Below are 20,867 nucleotides of genomic sequence, written 5' to 3'. Positions count from 1 at the left end.
GTTTTGGTCAAAACGTCACAATCGACAGACGTACCTTTGAGGTAGTCAAGGACTTCGTCTTGCTGGGCTCCGCTGTAAACGCAGAAAACAACACCAGCGCTGAGATCAAACGCAGAATAACTCTTGCTAACCGCTGTTTCTTTGGACTAAGAAAGCAATTGAGTAGTAATGTCCTCTCTCGAGGGACCAAAGTGTTGCTATATAAGAGCTGTACGGGCTGTACAGCGACGTAGAATTAGCCAGAAGGGTAATGGTCGTAATTGGACAGACTTTTGAAATATAGTGCCTCTAGTGTTGAAGTGTGACTCTGCACTTATCTTTAAGTTAAAAAAATATTTTTTTGACATCGAAAGGTTCTGTCAAGTTGTTTCCAACTTTTATTTAGCAGCTTGAATTCTCCATGGTCATCCTGCACAAACTGACGAGTTTAGCAGGGATGCCAAAACTAGACATGGCTCTTTACATCTCGTCCCTGTAGATGCTGTCATATGCGGCCTTGAAATCGATGAAAAGATGGTGGGTGTTCTTGGGTTTTTTCTGCCGTAATGTGAATATTTGATCAACTGTGGACTTAACTGGTCTAAAACCACACTGATGAGAACCTATCAGATTGTTGACGATGGGCTTTAGACGTTCACATATTACGCCAGAGAAGATTTTATAGGCGATGTTAAGTAGACTGATTCCTCTATACTTGGTGCAGTTTAGAGGGTCTCCTTTTTTCAGGATCGGGCAAACAATACTGAGGTTCCATTCATCGGACATGTTTTCTTGCGACCATATCTTAGAGATAAGTTGGTGCATGCTCCTAACCAACTTATCTCCAGCTGCTTTAAAGAGCTCGGCGTTCAAGCCATCCGCTCCAGCGGCTTTATTAGACTTCAGCTTAGATATGGCAATCTTCACTTCGTCTAAGTCGGGAGGACGGGATTGTTGGCTTTCGTTGTCTATGTTGAATGGATCATCCTGTCTGACAGTGGAATTCAGTTCGTCGAATTCGTTATACAGTCTGCAATAGTGGTCATTCCATATCATCAACATTGACTGCGGTTCCACTATGATGTTTCCACTTTCGTCTTTGCAGCCGTTGTAGTTCATAAAACGTTCGAACTTCATTGATGCTTTTAAACCTCTCAACATCTTCGACCGCACGCTTCTCATGCCCTCTCTTTTTCCTTCTGAGAAGTCGATGTTCCTCTCGCCTCTTCTGCTCATAGAGCTCAAGAGCAGCTCTCGTTCTTTTATGCAGCTCCGGTTTGCGTGCCTGTTGTTTGGCTGCATTTGCCTGCCGACATTCCTCATCAAACCATAGCTTCCTTGTTGGTGGCTGTTTGAAACCCAGCACATCAGAGGCAGCTTCTCTGATTGCATCTCGGCAATGTTGCCACTGGCTTTTGATACATTGTGTTGGCGGCAGAGAACTTCGAGAGAGTTTACTTGTAACTCGATCTTATAAGGATTTGGCGATCTTTGGCGATTGTAGCCGTTCGACGTTGTACCTTCTCCCAGCACCTCCCTGTTTTGCCTTGGGTCTGGAAATCCGAAGTACTACCTTGGCTACAACGAGGTAGTGGTCCGAGTCGATGTAAGTTCCTCGGAAAGTTCGTACATTCATGATGCTGGAAGCGTGTCTGACGTCGATCGCAATATGGTCAATCTGATTAACTGTAGATTGATCTGGAGAAGTCCAAGTTCCTTTGTGGATGTTGAGGTGTGGAAAACGCGTGCTGGCTACCATGACGTTTCGCCCCGCACCAAAATCTATGAACCTGAATCCGTTGTCGGAAGTGTTGTCGTGCAGGCATTCCCGATTATTCCACCAAAGATGTCTTTCCTTCCTAGCTTGGCATTAAAATCGCCCAGGACAGTTTTAATATCGTAGCTAGGGCACTGCTCATATGTTTTGTCTAGGAGCTCGAATAACATATCTTTGGTGTTGTCGTCTTTCTCTTCTGTGGGGCGTGCGCGCATATCAGCCTAAAGTTGCCGAATTTAGCCTTGATGCGTATGGTCATGAAGCGCTCATTGATGCACCTATAGCTCAAGACTTCTTGCCTAAGTCTGGCTCCAATGACGAAGCCGCGTCCAAATAAGCGCTGTTGGTTTTCGTGGTAGCAGTCACCATAGTAAATATGGCAGTTCTTCATCCTCTTTTTGCCCGGCCCATTCCATCGTATTTCCTGGATGGCGGTGATATCTGCTTTATAGCGGTCTACGGTCTCCGCTAATTCTTCGGCCGCACGTCGTCTGTTAAGGGACCTAACATTCCACGTGCATATCCGAAGTTCGTTGTCCTTTATTCGTTTGCGTTGGTTGTCAACAGTAAATCCGTCCGTATCCGAGGCTTGTTGGTGCTTCGCAACTATGAAAGCTTTTAAGTGGCCAGGAAGTCACTCCGACGGCACAGCCCCAAACCTGGAGACCGTATTTATGTATGCATTATTCTGATTTTTCATTTGTCACTTGAAATTCAGGTTTCCTATTCAGAATTGAATTATTCTTTCTAATCGAGTATCAGCTACATATCGAACTCTTCCCGCAAAATTATCATAAGCGTTGAAATAAATTGTATAGTAAACTACATATCAAAAGCTTACTGCTGGTCCTTGAAACCACTTGTAAGTTAGTATCAGAAATTAATAATTTTGATAAGGCTAAGATTTGACAATAGCCATAAAAACTTCTTTTGTTACTACCATTTGACCAGTTTCTTGTATAGGGTTCGCCATATAACGTTTTTTTTTAATTGGTGCTTATTTCATGAATGACAACACTAAACTCATGATTTGACAGTTAATTAGTTTTATCCTTCTGAACGAACATGATTGTGTATACGCTTGAACAAGCGAACAACGCTTAGAGAAGATGCCGATTTTGACAAAAAATCATTTTTTCATATGAACCTCATTTTGATCTTGGCGGGTATGTAAACAAGCAAAATTGTCATATTTGGGGAGCAGAAAACCCACGCATACATTAAAAAGCGGATACACCCAAAACAATTCACTGTTGGTGCGAATTTCGGTCCAGAGGAATAATTGGTACATTTTTCTTCGATAGTGAGCAAGTGGCCATTACAGTAAATGGAAATAGTTATCAGGCCATGTTGAACGAATTTTTGTTCACAAAAATTGAAGAGGAGGATATTGGCAACATTTGGTTTCAACAGGAAGGCGGCGCTACGTGCCAGACAGCCGAAGCTACACTCGATGTTTTTATAGCATTAAAAAAAAGGAGTTATTTGGCGGACCCAGTTCCTAGTTCTTCACCAGTAGTCACTTCAAATACCAACATTATTTTTCATTTACCTGTTTACATATTAGTTTATTAAAACACATTTTAAACATTTTACTTTATTGTACATTTACATATATTTATGTTTCAATTTGAACACAATCAATATACATAAATAAAATACATTACATATATTTTATGTTCCATTTTCTTCTTTTTTTTTGTCATACAAGGTTAGGAATATAGCATTGTGCATTTTTATAAGTAAGTGGTAAGGACGCAAAACATTTTCCAATGATTAATTTTTTACTAAACAAACAAGAACTTAAATGTAAATAATACAAGGTGGCAAAAAGATGACACTCTGTTCTCTGAGATAACGGCGGACATCAAAAGTCAAATCTAGTTTGACAGTAGGTCGTAAACGATCAAAAAGGCATTAATACTTTAAATATTTTCGTCTGGAAAAATGCATGAGTAGTCGCGGAAACTTTTGCTCCGAGTTAAACATTTTGTGCCACCTTGTATAGGTACTAACATCTAAACAGATAATTAACACACTTTTCCGCACAGCGCGCTAGAATACTAAGTTAAAACATAACTTTCTAGTCGAACTAAAAATTATTTTACATTTATTTTATAACAAATATACTTTAAAACATGTAAAAATTGACCACACACATATTGTGTATTGGCTATAATGCCTTATAAATTAACATCGCTTTGTAACAGACTTTGGTTTAAGAACAAATTTCTTGTGATGATAAGCTCTAACTTAAATTAGTCTAAAACATAAAATAAATTGACACATTTGATGTATACCTATTCGTTTGAGCCGGAGGACCTATATTTCATATAAATGTATATCTAAAAATACAAAACAGAAATACATATTGAAATTTTCTACCCTACGAGCGACGACGAGACGTTTAGTTCTTCTTCGGCTTCATGCGATGGCAGTATTTACAACCACATTGTCTACATGGTGTAAGTAGTGGTGGTATTTCTTTTAAATGTATACTAACTAAAAACATTTCGTCATAAAGAAACTATATGAGCCTTTCGTTGTGCCTCTAAGCGAATTTCTAACATAGCATAGGGCGGGACACTAACTACCAAAATGATGACAAGTATTAGAATCTTCGGATTCTCGCATAAAAATCCGTGAGCAGCAAAAGTCACTCCTAGGCCAAAAAACCTGAGGCCTTGCAGTGGACCCATGACCTCGGTGACATGATTGGTATGATTGAGGGTAACCAGAGCTAACAAGAGTGTTTCCCACATGCCATTACAAGCACCCCAACTTGCGGCAATAACATAAAATAGAGCACTATCATCGCTTGAGGGTTTCCATCGAGACAGAACTAAAAGCAGACATGCATGGAAAAAGAAACCAGCAACTATAAAAATAAAAAAAATATTTAAAATTTGTTGAAGAAATATTTACGGTTGTGAAATAGCTTACGTATGATAACAATTCGTTTCGTGTATCGCAAGAGAAGACTCAACGTACAAGAAACTATAGATTGCATTAGACCCATGCCTATTAGAGCTCCAGCGACCATGCTTATGCCAAGAGAGCAGGATACAAAAGCCTTGAACAGAAAAGAAATTACATAAATATTTTATAGAACCGAAGTTATGCACCCTATTCTAAAAAACTTACCCTTGTAAAGTCTCCCAGCATGTATGCTTGCTCAGTTCCTATAAAATATGCCATTGGCCCAGCAAACAGTAATGTATCGGTGACACCTTTGACCCGTGTCCGTCGAAGTGTGCATTCAAATTTTCCAGAAAAGCACGTCAACAAAAAGGCTCCAATTGAGAATATCAAGTATATCAGAATAAGTGTCACGCCTCCAACACGTTTTTCACTAACAAAATGTGAGAGTGATTTTGTTTCGTTGCTATCATCATCCAATGAATTCCAAACGGGACACATATCAGCTCCGCATATTCTCTCCCCATGCTCGTTATGATTATACATCTCATCAAACAAATAGAAAAAATTGTTGCTTGTTAACACTGCCGCTGAACTAAGCGGTGACGCTACTGATGACGACGATGTGTTATTCATCTGTATCACCGATTTCTGTGTTACCGGTATTAAGTCAGCACTTGGAATGAAGCTAAAATTGAAACAGTCCCAATTTGTTGAGCTGCAAACCAACACCAACGATGCTAAAATAGCTCCGATTATTATTCCGATATCTTGGGAAGCTTGAAACCACCTAGCAAATCGTCGGACTTTCTGTTCTCGATTGCAAAAAATCTTGTGATCGTCGATGTTATCAACAGCAGCAGTTAAGGCACAATCGTGCTGAGAACAGCTCAGTCTGCTAGCAAAATGTACCACCAAAGCTATTTTGCCTACCCATGCTGGACCCAAGGTGATACCCAGAATCACATAGGCCGGAAAAAGAGTGTAGATGGAGGAACACAGATGGCCCAGCAAAAATATGCACATCCCTATGTAGCTTGCGGCAATTAAAACCAAAAATCCGTGCTTTTTGATAAGTCTTGCTGTGAAAAAACACATCCCTGTGGAAATCAAAAACGAAATGCTCAGCAAAATCGATCCTATGTTGGGACCTACATGCACCCATGGCTCGCTATGATGCCATACTGAGTTGGAGCTTTGAAGACCGATGAGAGGCAGCAAAATAGCACACATGAGACCATGTCCAACGGTTAAAAAGGTAAAGTCCTTCCAGACCTTAGACTGAATATGTGCTGGAATCTTGTGACGACAACAACGACTGTTCAAAGTCAGCAATCTCCGAATAGAAGTCGCTCCAATCGAGCTGTTGATTGATTCCCGACGGCGACTGGCTGCCAATGCTGCTTGTACTTGATACGGAGTTATGGGGTTAATTCTGTGTGATCGATTAGACATTGGTGAGTAGGCTGCAAGGCGCTGAGCAAAAAGAAAAAAAAAAAACAATCATAAATAATTCAAAAGTATTTTGGTCTCTAGCAATTTACCTCAAGCATAGGATCATCCCAGATATTATGTGATCCACCTGAACTTCGAGTTCGAAGTACATTTCGGGCTGTTAAGGAATGACGATGATGGTTTTTTGTAGTGAGGAAATAAGGATTAAACGAGGAGTTCTGGAAAGGAAAAAATTATACTCATTACAGAAATGTTTATTAGTTGAATAAAAAGCATTAGTAAAATCGTTCAAGTATACAACTTGTAAAACTACAAAATTCAATTCATCATAAGCTGGAACCAAATTTAATTTTAAACATGTTTACCTGTTGAAGTGGTACACTCTCTCGTTCTCTATCTCGATTGAAGTCAATTTGTTCTCTGGCTCGTTGTTCTATAAGTGCTATTTCTCTTTCCCTTCCGAGCTTCCGTTCAATTCGTTCCAACTCGTGGATATTTGGTAAACTTCCCATTCTCATTGAGAAAAAGAATTTTTTGAATCCGTTGATGTTTTAAAAATAAAGTCACATTCAAGAATGTTAAGAACTGTGTTTCCTAGAAAAAAGAAGTTTAAATGGTTTTATTCTGTAATTATGTAGACAAATATTATCCTATTATATCTTGTAACTTCGAATAAAGTACCAAATAAAAGAATTCTAGTTAGCTTCTGCTAGCAGTTGTGAGCAAATTAGTTTTTAGACAAATCTTTCAAAAATGAGATCGGTCCATATGAGAGAATTCCGTTTGCAGCAACAAGCTTTATGTCATTCGAATGAGGTAAAGCTTATAAAATTTTGAGGCTTCCATTTTTGTTCTCAGAAATCGGGATTGCTAAATATTTACATATATTTTGTTGCTCCCGCTGAGTCAACACGAAATTAAAAAATCATCAATATATTCCTCAACTTAAGTTGTGGCCTTAGGAACAAAAACTTATGAAAGTGAGCCGTCTTTTCAAAATGGAATGGAAAGATTTCTAAATCAATCAAAGTTCAGTTTCAACGATCATAATCAAACCTTCTGTAAAAAAGGTATAAGTGAAAGGAGAACTGGATTAGGTTCCCAAATACTATTAAAAAAGTATGCATTTCTGGGTTCGTTGTTGCATTTAATATTGATTCACACAGTTTTTCTACTAGCATTTTAGTTTTTTTTATAAAGTATTGTTGTCTGAGACACCGATTTCTCAGAAGGAAAAAGAGAGGGCGTGAGAAGCGTGCGGTCGAAGATGTTGAGAGGTTTAAAAGCAGGAATGAAGTTCGAACGTTTTATGAACAGGTGAATCGAAATGCACAGTTGCATAAACCTAGAACCGAAGGCTGCAAAGACGAAAGTGGAAACATCATAGTGGAACCGCAGTCAATGCTTAGGATATTGAAGGACCACTTCTGCAGACTGTATAACAACGACGAGGAACTGAATTCCGCTGTCAGACAGGATGATCCATTCAACATAGACGACGAAAGCCAACAATCCCGTCCTCCCGATTTAGAGGAAGTAAAGATTGCCATATCTAAGCTGAAGTCTAATAAAGCCGCTGGAGCGCATGGCTTGAATGCCGAGCTCTTTAAAACAGCTGGAGATAAGTTGGTTAGGAGCATGCACCAACTTATCTGTAAGATATGGTTGGAAGAAAGCATGCCCGATGAATGGAACCTCAGTATTGTTTGCCTGATCCTGAAAAAAGGAGACCCTCTAAACTGCACCAAGAGGAATCAGTCTACTTAACATCGCCTGTAAATTCTTCTTTGCCGTAATATGTGAACGTCTTAAGCCCATCGTCAACAATCTGATAGGTCCTATAAAGTGTGGAAGGTCCACAGTCCAGATCGTGGAAAATCCCCAAGAACACCAAATCGACACCCACCACCTTTTCATCGATTTCAAGGCCGCATATGACAGCATCTACAGGGACGAGCTGTAAAGAGCCATGTCTAATTTTGGCATCAATGCCAAACTCGTCCGTTTGTGCAGGATGACCATGGAGAATTTAAGCTGCTAAATAAGAGTTGTAAACAACTTCGATGTCAAAAAAGGTTTTAGACAAGGTGATGCGCTGTCATGTGATTTTTTTAACATTGTACCTGAAAGATAAGTGCAAAGTCACACGTCAACACTAGACGTGCACTATCTTTCAAAAATCTGTCCAAGTACTACCATATGCTGATGACATTGACATAATCTGAAGAACTCAGCGTGATGTCAATAGTGCTTTTGTGAGTATTTAGGGCAAAAACAAAGTACACGCTGTCGTCAAGAAAGTACCTTCAACACCGACGTCTTGGTCAAAACGTCACCATCGACAGACGTACCTTTGAGGTAGTCAAGGACTTCGTCTTGCTGGGCTCCGCTGTAAACGAAGAAAACAACACCAGCGCTGAGATCAAACGAAGAATAACTCTTGCTAACCGCTGTTTCTTTGGGATAAGAAAGCAAAGTGCCGCTATATAAGAGCTGTACGGGCTGTACAGCAACGTAGACTTAGCCAGAAGGGTAAAAGTCCAACGACTAAGATGGCCCCAACCCAACTTGGAGCGCGAAACTGTTCACACAGGACTGTAGCGCCACCTTAAGTAAGTAAGTACACGTACAGGGGATGACAACAGAAATCATACGCTTATGCAAAAACAAACCACAGCAGCAAAAATTGAATATGTGGAAGACTGTATACTTTTGACGGCCAAGAAAACAAAGAAATCAACAGACGCATCACAAATAGCTGGAGACAATTCTGAAGCATCAAACCACTTTTTAGAGCTGGAGTTTAGAAACATGAAGATATCGCTTTGACTCGAAAAGACTTAAATGGAGTTGGGAAGACTTCAACTACAAAATGGAGACCGGAAAGCAAAATACCAACAGGACGGCCGAACAAGAGATAATTGGACAATCTTTACCAAATAAACGAAAGTTAGTAAAATGATGCAAAAAATCCGCTTTGAGACAGGCTTTTACTAGCCACTAAAAAAAATCGTATTTAATTTCGATCCTTAAATTCTTCATTTAAGATACTATCTTATCTAAAAAAACACAATTGTAAAATTTAAATATTACTTATGAACTAATAATTTGTATGTTTAATTAAATTAAGTACTCGCTAAGTTAAAACTGTGTTCTATTTCAAAGACAACCCATTAAAAGCTTAGATAATAATAATAACGTGGGAACCCAGCATGCTTAAAAATGCATGGTTCTTATAAATCTTACGAGATACATTTCTGGGAGGATGGTAACTCATTTTAAAATGCTTTAAGAGTGATCGAAAGCAAGGTTAATTTTGCATCAACAATTTGAGAAAAAAAAATAAACAATACAAATAATTTCTTGAAGGCTTAACCTTTCGATATATTACTTACTTATACATACTTATATATTAATTACAAATAATTAGGATAACATAGAATTTGTATCCAAAAATAGCAATTCACAGACTTTAACCAAAACAGAACTTTTTAAAAAAACGCAAACGTTGTAGTCGGAAGGTTAAAGCAACTTATAAGAGAGCTTGAAAAACAGCTAATGAAACATTATTGTTAAGGCAAAATAATGCATGACACAAAATGTGTAAATTGTGTATGAATCTACTCAACTACCCACATGTCATCTAACATCTTTTATGACAGAACTTTAAGTTGTTAATCGATATAATCAGCTCATTATATAGGTTTATATAGTTTCATGCTTTACATACAACAAACTCATCATAATGACGAGATGACATTTGATCCCCGTTTCTATGATGTCTAATTTCTTTGCTTATTTTTTTGTTTATAAAATGCACTTAGGTTTTTCTATGATAGTAGGTTAAATTTAAGTAGGTACATGTACACACTGATGATTTTTACCCATTAGGGTGATGAAACATCACTTATAGAGTTCAGCCCGTGTGAAAACTAGGTCAAAGTCACTGCAAAATACCTATGTATATACGGAGCTACCTACATACAGGTATAAACAGCATCAACCTAGAAACAAATTATATTCTCATTTAAAAGAAACAACCACGCCCAATAATGGATACTGTCAATTAAAAGTATCAACCAATAAATTGAGAAACACACAAATCATATCCAGCGGGATAATTAAATTTAATCAATAGTCTTTTCCATTGATACCCCTTCATCTTTATGAGATAAACGAGGGTTTTAACATAAAAGAATTAGTCCACCTGTCACAAAACACGATTTCTGTTGGTCGTTTAAACAGAGTTTACTACAAGAGATGTCAATATGTCTTTACGCACATACTGCTTCGACTTCGAGCATTTATCTTAAAAACTGCATGATACTTACTTGCCCGCAGAGTCCTTTAACAAAATTCCGTAACAAGTTATGCGTATACTTTAAGAGCGCTTTTTAAAGAGCATCCTTGAATGCCTTTTTAGTTTTGATGAATTAGATATTTTTTTTCGTTTTCTTAAACTATTTTGATGAATAAGTTGAACCCGTGATTATCATTCGAACACGCACAAAGCCATTTAATTGTATTTTATTGGCAACTTAGCCCAGATAATAGTTATCTGGTATGTAGATTGTAGATATACACACCCATTTTGTTTTTTTTTTTCGAATCAATCACAACAACAACAATTCGAAAAATTGTATATATACACAACTTAAATAACTTCACAATAGTTAAACATTTTATTTCTGATACTCCTAACTCTTCTTCCGGTTAAAGTTGTTAACGAAAATCCCTTAAGTAAAATTAAATTTTACAAACAAATTCTGTACAATGTTGTCAGCTGGAGGACATCAACAATTTTGTCAGACACAAAAACAAACACCATTGATAGCGAAGCAAAATGTTTGTATAAAAAGAGTGGTTGATGGAAGACAACAAAGAAATGTCAAGATTGCGAAAAATTTAAGAGTTTGCGCAGTTTTATTTTTATGTCCCACAACTTATAATCATCTGTCATGTGTATAGCTTATCGTTTTTCATTTTATGTCCCATGACCCATATAACATTGATAACAAATGTCAATATTAATAGGGTACCATTGTGTAATCTGTCAAAATTCATTATAAGTCATTTGAGATCATTTGATGAAAAAAGTATATAAGTTCCAGAAATAGTAAAATTACTTTAGAATGAACGTTTATTAATATCACCTCGATTCAATGCACAAATTGGGTAGGTTCAGACAACATAAGGGACTTCATTTGCAGTCAACTGCATTATTTGAATGTAAGTTTTAACCAAGGCAATAAGTTACTTTTTTAAGTGTCATACTTTTTAAATTTCGAACTTTACTTCACTAACCTCTATCTGCAGTTGATAGTGCAAAAACTACCAAAAACATTATTTTCTACAAGATTCTCTTTAGGCAAGCTATAAGTCCATCAAGACTTGTATTTTGTATTGTAAGAAAATATTACTTATATCTTTTCCAATTTGAGAAATAAGCCTTATATACAAAACATTTAATGGAATTGTGCAGAAAATAATCATAGATTAATAAAGTTCAGCTTTCAGTTCAATGATCAACTGTCATTTTGACATTAAGTAGACTGGACTTGATAGCAGATTGGAAAGCAATTTTTGGGTATCTGGACAAGTAAGGGCAACATAAAAAAGGAATGGGAAGTCATTAATAGTATTTTAGGTAGGAACATGTCGAATAGCAACAATCCAATTGTACTAATAAATGGTATTGTTGTTTTATCGAAACCAAAAGATGTATCGGATGAATTTAGTTCCTTTTTTTGCATCTGTTGGGTACAGACTTCATTTGACTATTGCTATGAGATTAATCCTCAAGAAACCAGTTCAAACAGTTTCTTTTTGAGCCAATTACAGGACTTGAAATACTTAAAACAATAAGCTCGTTAAATTATTCAACTTCTCATGGCAAAGATGATATATCTAATATAATGCTTAAAAGGTTGGGCCAAATTTGGTAGATTTATTGACAAACATTTTTAACTTAAGCATATACTCTGGGAAGTTTCTTGATGATTTAAAAAATGCTATGATAGTTCCATTATTCAAAAAAGGAAGTAAAACAGATAAATAAGGAAACTCTAGACCAATAAATTTGTTGTCTTCAATATCGAAGTTGTTTAAAAACAAGAATTCTGTCTTACCTTAATAAAATAAACTTTTTGAGTCCATTTCAATTTGGATTCAGGGCTGGGCTTTCTACTGAGGAGGCTCTTCTAGAATTTTGCTGCATTCTACAAGAAGATTTAGATGCTAAAAAAAAGTGTGCTGGACTTTTCGCAGACATAAGAAAAGCCTTTGATATGGTGGACTATAACATACTCTTGGATAAACTGTATAAAATTGGTTTTCGTGGATTTATGTGGAAATGGATGAAGTCTTATCTAAAAATTAGATCACACAATGTAAAAGTTGGGTGCAGCATAAGGGATCCGTGCTGGGCCCGATTTTATTTTTGATTTAAATCAATTCCCATTTTCACTTCCTTTCCGAGGTAAAGTCAGAAAATGTGCCGATGACCTTGGAATTGCATACTGTAGCAATAGTCCTTTCAGTCTAATGACAGATAAAGGGTGATTTTTTGAGGTTAGGATTTTCATGCATTAGTATTTGACAGATCACGCGGGATTTCAGACATGGTGTCAAAGAGAAAGATGCTCAGTATGCTTTGACATTTCATCATGAATAGACTTACTAACGAGCAACGCTTGCAAATCATTGAATTTTATTACCAAAATCAGTGTTCGGTTCGAAATGTGTTTCGCGCTTTACGTCCGATTTATGGTCTACATAATCGACCAAGTGAGCAAACAATTAATGCGATTGTGAAACGCCCATGCATCCCGAAAAATGCACTGTTTGGTGTGGTTTGTACGCTGGTGGAATCATTGGACCGTATTTTTTCAAAGATGCTGTTGGACGCAACGTTACGGTGAATGGCGATCGCTATCGTTCAATGCTAACAAACTTTTTGTTGCCAAAAATGGAAGAACTGAACTTGGTTGACATGTGGTTTCAACAAGATGGCGCTACATGCCACACAGCTCGCGATTCTATGGCCATTTTGAGGGAAAACTTCGGAGAACAATTCATCTCAAGGAATGGACCGGTAAGTTGGCCACCAAGATCATGCGATTTGACGCCTTTAGACTATTTTTTGTGGGGCTACGTCAAGTCTAAAGTCTACACAAATAAGCCAGCAACTATTCCAGCTTTGGAAGACAACATTTCCGAAGAAATTCGGGCTATTCCGGCCGAAATGCTCGAAAAAGTTACCCAAAATTGGACTTTCCGAATGGACCACCTAAGACGCAGCCGCGGTCAACATTTAAATGAAATTATCTTCAAAAAGTAAATGTCATGGACCAATCTAACGTTTCAAATAAAGAATTGATGAGAGTTTGCAAATTGTATGCGTTTTTTTTTTTTTAAAAGTTCTCAAGCTCTTAAAAAATCACCGTTTATTAACTATGATGTTCACTTGCTAAGATTTTGGTTTGCTAAACATGAGTTAACTGTGAGCAGCTAAACAGAGTTAATAACTTGTCATTCTCACGATTGCCTCAATCATAACTTACTTTATGGTGAATGTGAATCACACAATCCCAATGTTCAATGCCGTGGTAGCTGTTTTAAAATTGAAAAAGTTGAAGATTTTAAGACTATCTTCTCTCATTCACCCGTTCTTTCTACCACTTGAAAAAGCATTGCTCTTCAAATTTGTTTAAGATGGTTTATTTTGGCACTTTTCATTCCAAGTTGCAATATGGAATACTTTGTTGGGGTGGTGCGCATATGTCAACAAACGAACATACAAAGCATACGAAGTCGTAGATGTAATTTCACCTTTATTGTAAACATCCCATATTTTCGTACGACAAGCTACATAAACTACTATTTTATAGATTATATTGGCCCGTTTTAAAAAGTATTAAATTTATGGCTTCTTGCCGAAGACCACCAAGAAATAGAAACTTTGCCACGTTACACTCTCTAAAATTAAACTTATGTATGTAACCAAATACGATTTGTTTGCTGAAATTTAACTTTCAAAAATATTTTTAGTTTTTAAATTTCTTTTTGCTAAAATAATTTTCAATGTATAAATTATATCAATTATTTTTGTCCATTATATTTTTTGTAATCCCACACAAAATAAAATCAAAGTCAAAGCACCACTGTTTTTTTTTAAATGATTGTTGTCACTAACTATTCTTATTATACAATATTATTGTTAACTATGTCTTGTCCATGTATTCGAGCGCAATGTTATATATGAATTCATTAATAAGAATAAAAAACTTGTCTATCTATCAATCAGATATTAGAAACATGCCTTACTTTCAAGACCCTTGTGTTGTGTTAACCTGTCCATTGTCATAATAGCAAGACTCAGGTAATTGGGAAAAAATACAGCAAAATATCTGAATTTCAAACAGTGTTTTTGAATGGTAGTTTGAAAAAATCTTAACGAATCTTGTGTTTGCATACATTTTTTGTCAATGAAAATTGGTTTGATTTTGTTAGTTCTTCTAAGCGATTTGGTGTTTAAATCCAGAAGCATTTTCTCTTCGATATAGAAAAATATTTCTATTTTTTAAGAGTTTAGAAGGCCTTAAGAAGATTAATCGAAAATGTATTACATTGGCATTGATTTAAGATGTCAACAAAAATTTCGAGCTATTTTCCAAGTGAAACGGTTTGTCACTGTTAGGTAAAGCTGACTTCTTGGTTGTAGATTCACAGTCACATCAAATTTACAAAAAACTGACGAAAAAAGGCGATATTTGCCTTGTTTGTAACTAAATTCTAGTTTTCTACACTGAACTACACTAGACAATATATGTCAAAATTTGTTTCTTAACAGACATCATTAATATTAAATGACTTACATACGAGTAAGAGTTTTAGTTTATAAATTGTATTGTAATATTTATTATAGGTTACTGTTGTTACTCATTTATGTGAAACTACATCATAACTACTCCGAAACTTAAATCGAGAGAAGTTACTTTTCAATCATAATCAAAGGGGTCAAAAACCTCATGTTACATAAATTAACTATTTCGAAACATCTCAGTAACTTACCATTTAGCTTTGTATTTTTGTTATAACGGGTTATCCATTTTGCGGTTTCACAAGTATGAGGCTGGAATTCGACATTTGTCAAACTAAGTTGTTAATCCAATTTTGTTTGTCAGTTGAAAGTCTGACATTTACGAAATTGGATTGCTTAACTATCGTACAATGCATACAAATTGTTAGAATCTTCTACAAATATGGATTAAAAAAGACGAGATTATTGTTTTCATAATCCTTCAACTACCGAAGTAAATGGCGAAATTGTGAAGAAATTTAATGAGACTGAATTGGTTACAGATAATGTAAGGCCTTTGCATCAGCAGCGTTTCGCTCGTACCACTGAAAATATCGCTGTTGTAAGTGAAAATGTTGCTGAAAACCCGAATGTGTCGGTTCATTGATGTTCTCGGGAATAAGGGCTGTCTTAAGGCACATTATGGCGTATTTTTCAATTGGATCTACACCTACATCCATATAAAGTTCAGCTTACACAATTACTAAAGCCAGTCATTCACAACTTCGTTGATACGTCGAATAGATACTTGAACAACAGGTGGTGGACGGCAATTTTTCGAAAGAAATTTTCTTTAGCGACGAAGCACATTTCTCACTCGGTAGGTATGTTAATAAATAAAATTGTCGTATTTGGGGTTCTGAGAATCCTCAAGTAATTGGAAACAGACCATTACATCCACAAAAAGTCACTGTTTGGTGTGCTCTTTGGTCGGGAGTGATTCAAGGGCGTATTATCACTCTGGAGTCGAAAATTCGCCTAAAGTGGAATTTGGCGAACTAACAGTTTGGTGGTGTTACCAATGGCGAACTCCGTAGTTCGTCTTTGAAAACAAAACTGCCAACATTAAAAACTGAAAGTGAAATATCATAAATAATTATAAAGTCAGATTGAAGAATATTATTTTTTGTGAAAAAAAGTAAATAAAAATAGTGATGATTAGCAGCGTTGAATTGTTTTTCGAGAATGAAAATGAAGAAGTAACAAATAACAGTAACAAATATAGAGATGTTCAAATGGTAGACATGTGCATTCAAGAGGACACAAGCGTCCACAGGTTTTTCTCAAAACCCACCTCTGTCTATCAACTCCTACTCTCACCTCCCCGCGGTGAACATCGGGTGCCTAGTACCTCAACTGGAGATTGGGTTCCAACCCCAGTGGAAAGTTGTTGGGGGCAGCAAACGAGAGAGGGGGGGAGAGGTGTTTCCACTAAGGCACCTCTCCTTATCCAGGCGGCAGCGGACGAATTCTCGAGACAGAATCAACGGTGGCGTCTACAGTTCCAGTAAGGTCGAACTACTTAGTGAACACCTTATAGGGCTTCTTCGACATATTCGGAGCCCAGGCCTATAAGGAGCGGTTCATCCGGCTCCCCTTCCTTGGAGTTATACTAAGGATCTCGCCCTCCAGGTTGGGGGTTGTGCCGTCGGGGTGACTTCCTGGCCACGTAAAAACATCATAGTCTCGAAGCAACAACAAGCCTCGGATACGGACGGATTCACTGTTGACAACCCACGCAAACGAAATAAGGACAACGAACTTCGGATATGTACGTGGAATGTTAGGTCCCTTAACAGACCACGTGCAGCCGAACAATTAGCGGAAGCCCTAAACTGCTGCAAGGCAGATATTACAGCCATCCAAGAAGTGCGATGGGATGGACCGGGTAAACGCAAACTAAAAGACTGCGATATCTACTACGGCGACTGCTACCGAGAACAAAGACACCGTCTATTTGGGTGTGGATTTGTTGTTGGAACTAGGCTCAGGCAAAAAGTCTTGAGTTTCAACAGTGTGAGCGAGCGCATCACGACAATCCGCATCAAGGCTAAATTCGCCAACATAAGCCTAATATGCGCGCATGCCCCAACAGAGGAGAAAGATGAAGACACCAAAGATATGTTCTTCGAGCTCTTGGACAAGACATATGAGCAGTGCCCTGGCTATGACATTAAAATTGTCTTAGGAGATTTTAATGCCAAGCTAGGAAGAGAAGACATCTTTGGTGGCATAATCGGGAGATACAGCCTGCACGACACTACCTCCGACAACGGATTCAGGCTGGTCGATTTCGCTGCGGGGCGAGACGTTCTGGTAGCTAGTACGCAGTTCACGCATCTTAATATCCACAAGGGGACATGGAAATCTCCTGATCAATCAACCGTCAACCAGATTGACCACATTGCGATCGACGCACGACACTTCTCCAGTATCCAGGATATCCGAACATTCCGAGAGGCCAACATTGACTCGGACCACTACCTCGTTGTAGCCAAGGTACGGCTACGGATATCCCGATCCAAGCCAAAACAAGGAAGTACTGTGAGAAGATTCGACGTTAGACGGCTACAATCGCAAGAGACTGCCATGTCCTTTTCCGATCGTGTCTCTAATAACCTCCGAAGGAGTCCTATGCTTCCTGCATTAAGCATTGAAAACCAGTGGCAACATTGCCTTGCAGCCATCAGAGATGCCGCCTCTGAAGTGCTAGGTTTCACACGGCCACCACAGCGAAACCCCTGGTTTGACGACGAATGCCAGCAAGCTCACGCAGCGAAACAAGAGGCATACAAAACGGCGCTGCACAAAAGGACGAGAGCTGCTCGCGAGCTCTACGAGCAGAAGAGGAGAGAGGAACACCGGCTTCTTAGACGGAAAAAAAGGGAGCATGAGAAGCGCGCGATCGAGGAGATAGAGGGATGTCACAACAGGAATGAGGTTCGTAAATTTTACCAAAAGGTAAAAAAAACCTCCCAAGGGTACCAGCCACGAACCGAAGCCTGTAAAGACGATCAAGGGAACATCGTAGTAGAACCACAGTCGATGCTGAGAATATGGAAAGATCACTTCTCCAAATTATATAACGGCGATGACGAACCGAATTCCGCTGTAAGGGAGATAGAACCACTCAACCTCGGCGACGCAGATCAACAATTCCGCCTACCCGACCTTGACGAAGTGAAGATAGCTATATCTAAACTTAAGTCAAACAAAGCTGCTGGAGCTGACGGCATCGCTGCCGAACTATTCAAAGCAGCAGGCGATGACTTGGTACGGAGCATGCACCAACTCATCTGCAAAATTTGGTCGGAAGAAAGCATGCCCGATGAGTGGAATCTCAGCATAGTGTGCCCGATACATAAGAAAGGAGACCCTCTAAACTGCGCCAACTACAGAGGCATCAGTCTTCTTAACATTGCGTATAAGATCCTCTCTGCCGTATTATGTGAACGTCTGAAGCCATTCGTCAACAACCTGATTGGTCCTTATCAGTGTGGCTTCAGACCAGGAAAGTCCACTATCGACCAAATATTCACACTACGGCAGATCTTGGAAAAAACCCAGGAGCTTCAAATCGATACCCACCATCTCTTTATCGATTTTAAAGCCGCGTATGACAGCATCTATAGGGAAGAGCTCTACCGAGCAATGTCTAGTTTTGGCATCCCTGTCAAACTTATCCGTTTGTGCAGAATGACGATGGAGAATGCACGCTGCTCTATCAAGGTCGGAAAAGATCTTACCGATGCATTTGATGTCAAAAAAGGTTTTAGGCAAGGCGATGCATTGTCATGCGACTTCTTCAACATCGTTCTGGAAAGAATTGTGCAAAACTCAACCGTCAACACTAGAGGCACAATCTTCCAAAGATCCATCCAATTACTCGGATACGCAGATGATATTGACATAATTGGAAGATCAAAGCGTGATGTCAGTGGAGCGTTTTTGAGCATTGCGACGGAAGCGAAGAAGATGGGTTTAGTGGTCAATGAGGGCAAGACCAAGTATATGCTGTCATCAAAAAAGGACACTGAACAACGACGTCTTGGACAAAACGTCACCATGGACAGCTATAACTTTGAGGTAGTTAAGGACTTTGTCTACCTAGGCACCGCTATTAATGCAGACAACGACACCAGCGCTGAAATCAAACGAAGAATAACTCTTGCAAATCGCTGCTTCTTTGGACTTAGAAGGCAATTGAGAAGTAAAGTCCTCTCTCGAGCATGTAAAATCACCATCTATAAGACACTCATCATCCCGGTTCTCATTTATGGCGCTGAGGCCTGGACCCTGTCAAAGAAAGATGAGAGCGTCTTAGGATGCTTTGAGAGAAAAATTCTTCGGGCGATTTTTGGTCCCGTACGCATAGATGGAGAATGGAGGAGAAGATATAACGACGAGCTGTACGGGCTGTACAGCGACACTGACCTAGTTAGCAGAATCAAAGTCCAACGGCTTAGATGGCTAGGTCATGTAGAGCGGATGGACATCAACGCTCCAGCCCGGAAGGTCTTCGAATCCAATCCCGAGGGACGGCGCAGTAGAGGAAGACCGCGACTCAGGTGGCGCACCCAGGTGGGAGAGGACCTCAACCAACTTGGCGTGCGAAACTGGAGACAGCTAGCTAGGGACCGAGCTGGCTGGAGACGCTTGTTGGTTGAGGCCCAGGTCCGCCCCGGACTGTAGCGCCACCTTAAGTAAGTAAAGTAACAAATATAGAAGAAAAATTCATGATCTGCGGATTGAGGAGAAGTTAAAGAGTTGCTTCCAACCCACTGGAAGTACCAGATAATTTGTAATAAAATTAACAGTTACTTTGATACAATTGAACTAGATTTTTTTCATTAGATTTGTGTTATGATTTCGGCTTAGCAAACACGCATTTAAATATGTTTTAAGTCAGATAAGTTCAGAATTTCAAACGACTCAAAGTTCTACAATTCCACCAATTTTAAAACTTGCGTGCGCACTTGCTTGATGCAAGAAGGAAACTTTTCAATCCCTAAGAATCTACAAGAAGGCACTTAGGAAATCCAAGCGATCTTCTTGGCGATCCTTCTGTGGCATGATAGAAGAAACTTCTGAAGCCTCTAAGTTACTGAAAATTCTTTCAACTAATCCAGCTATGCCAAGCTGCTTGAAAAATACAGACGGCTCCTGGACAAATCCAAGTAATGAATCGCTGAACTTACTATTGGACACTCACTTTCCTGGTAGTTCTCTTAGCGAAACTTTCAACAGTTTTATACGTTCAAGTTCAAATACAACATATCCCAAAGGTCTGATCACAAAGGATAAGCTACAATGGGCTCTCAACAGCTTAAAAACCATTTAAAGCTGCAGGACCAGATGGAATAATACCAGCCGAATTACAAAAGGCTTCTGATATAATTGCACCAATCCTTGAGGCAATTTTTACCAGCTGTCTTTACCTGATCCATGTTCCCTCGGCATGGAGAGAAGTTAAAGTTGTTTTTATAGCATAGCAGGTAAATGCTCCCAAATCAACCCTAAAGATCTACGACCTATAAGTCTATCATCATTCCTTCTTAAGACCCTGGAAAGATTGATTGATATCCATTTAAGGGCACGTATCGATACAAGACTTCTGTCTTCGTCTCAACATGCCTACTGTAAGGGTAAATCGGTGGAAACAGCGTTACACACTTTAGTACGCACCATCGAATATTCCCTCCATCATAAGGAGTTCACTATGGTTGCTTTCCTCGACATCGAAGGTGCCTTTAACAACGTGGACACATCTGCAACCACATCTGCACTGACATCTCTAAATGTAGAGAGTTCGCTTCGGGAGTTAATTCATTTAATGCTTACTAGCAGAATAATTAACTCAAAACTGGGAAACTCTTC

At 38.6% G+C, this 20,867-nt stretch overlaps 1 protein-coding gene across 1 annotated transcript; it reads right to left on the bottom strand.

The window, feature by feature from the left end:
* Nucleotides 1-3,346: 3,346 nt before the first annotated feature.
* Nucleotides 3,347-10,987, bottom strand: LOC129941464 (protein unc-93 homolog A). Its single transcript, XM_056050101.1, has 6 exons — nt 10,462-10,987; nt 6,496-6,724; nt 6,220-6,348; nt 4,901-6,151; nt 4,700-4,829; nt 3,347-4,634 (listed from the first exon to the last, which is right to left on the bottom strand). Exons 2-6 carry the CDS (start codon nt 6,646-6,648, stop codon nt 4,273-4,275), a joined length of 2,025 nt encoding a protein of 674 aa, XP_055906076.1. The 5' UTR covers nt 6,649-6,724; nt 10,462-10,987; the 3' UTR covers nt 3,347-4,272.
* Nucleotides 10,988-20,867: the final 9,880 nt, after the last annotated feature.

The sequence above is a fragment of the Eupeodes corollae genome, chromosome 1 (genome assembly GCF_945859685.1).
Source record: "Eupeodes corollae chromosome 1, idEupCoro1.1, whole genome shotgun sequence".
In the NCBI taxonomy this organism is placed as follows: Eukaryota; Metazoa; Arthropoda; class Insecta; order Diptera; family Syrphidae; genus Eupeodes; species Eupeodes corollae.
The sequence above is the reverse complement of the archived record's forward strand: the minus strand, read 5'-3'. Positions and strand labels throughout refer to the sequence as shown.

Coding starts and splice junctions, on each gene's coding strand:
- LOC129941464 (XM_056050101.1), bottom strand. CDS start 6,648: ATGAGAATGGGAAGTTTACCAAATATCCACGAGTTGGAACGAATTGAA. Junction 6,349..6,495: donor AGAGTGTACCACTTCAACAG/GTAAACATGTTT, acceptor TTTCCTTTCCAG/AACTCCTCGTTTAATCCTTA. Junction 6,152..6,219: donor GGGATGATCCTATGCTTGAG/GTAAATTGCTAG, acceptor CTTTTTGCTCAG/CGCCTTGCAGCCTACTCACC.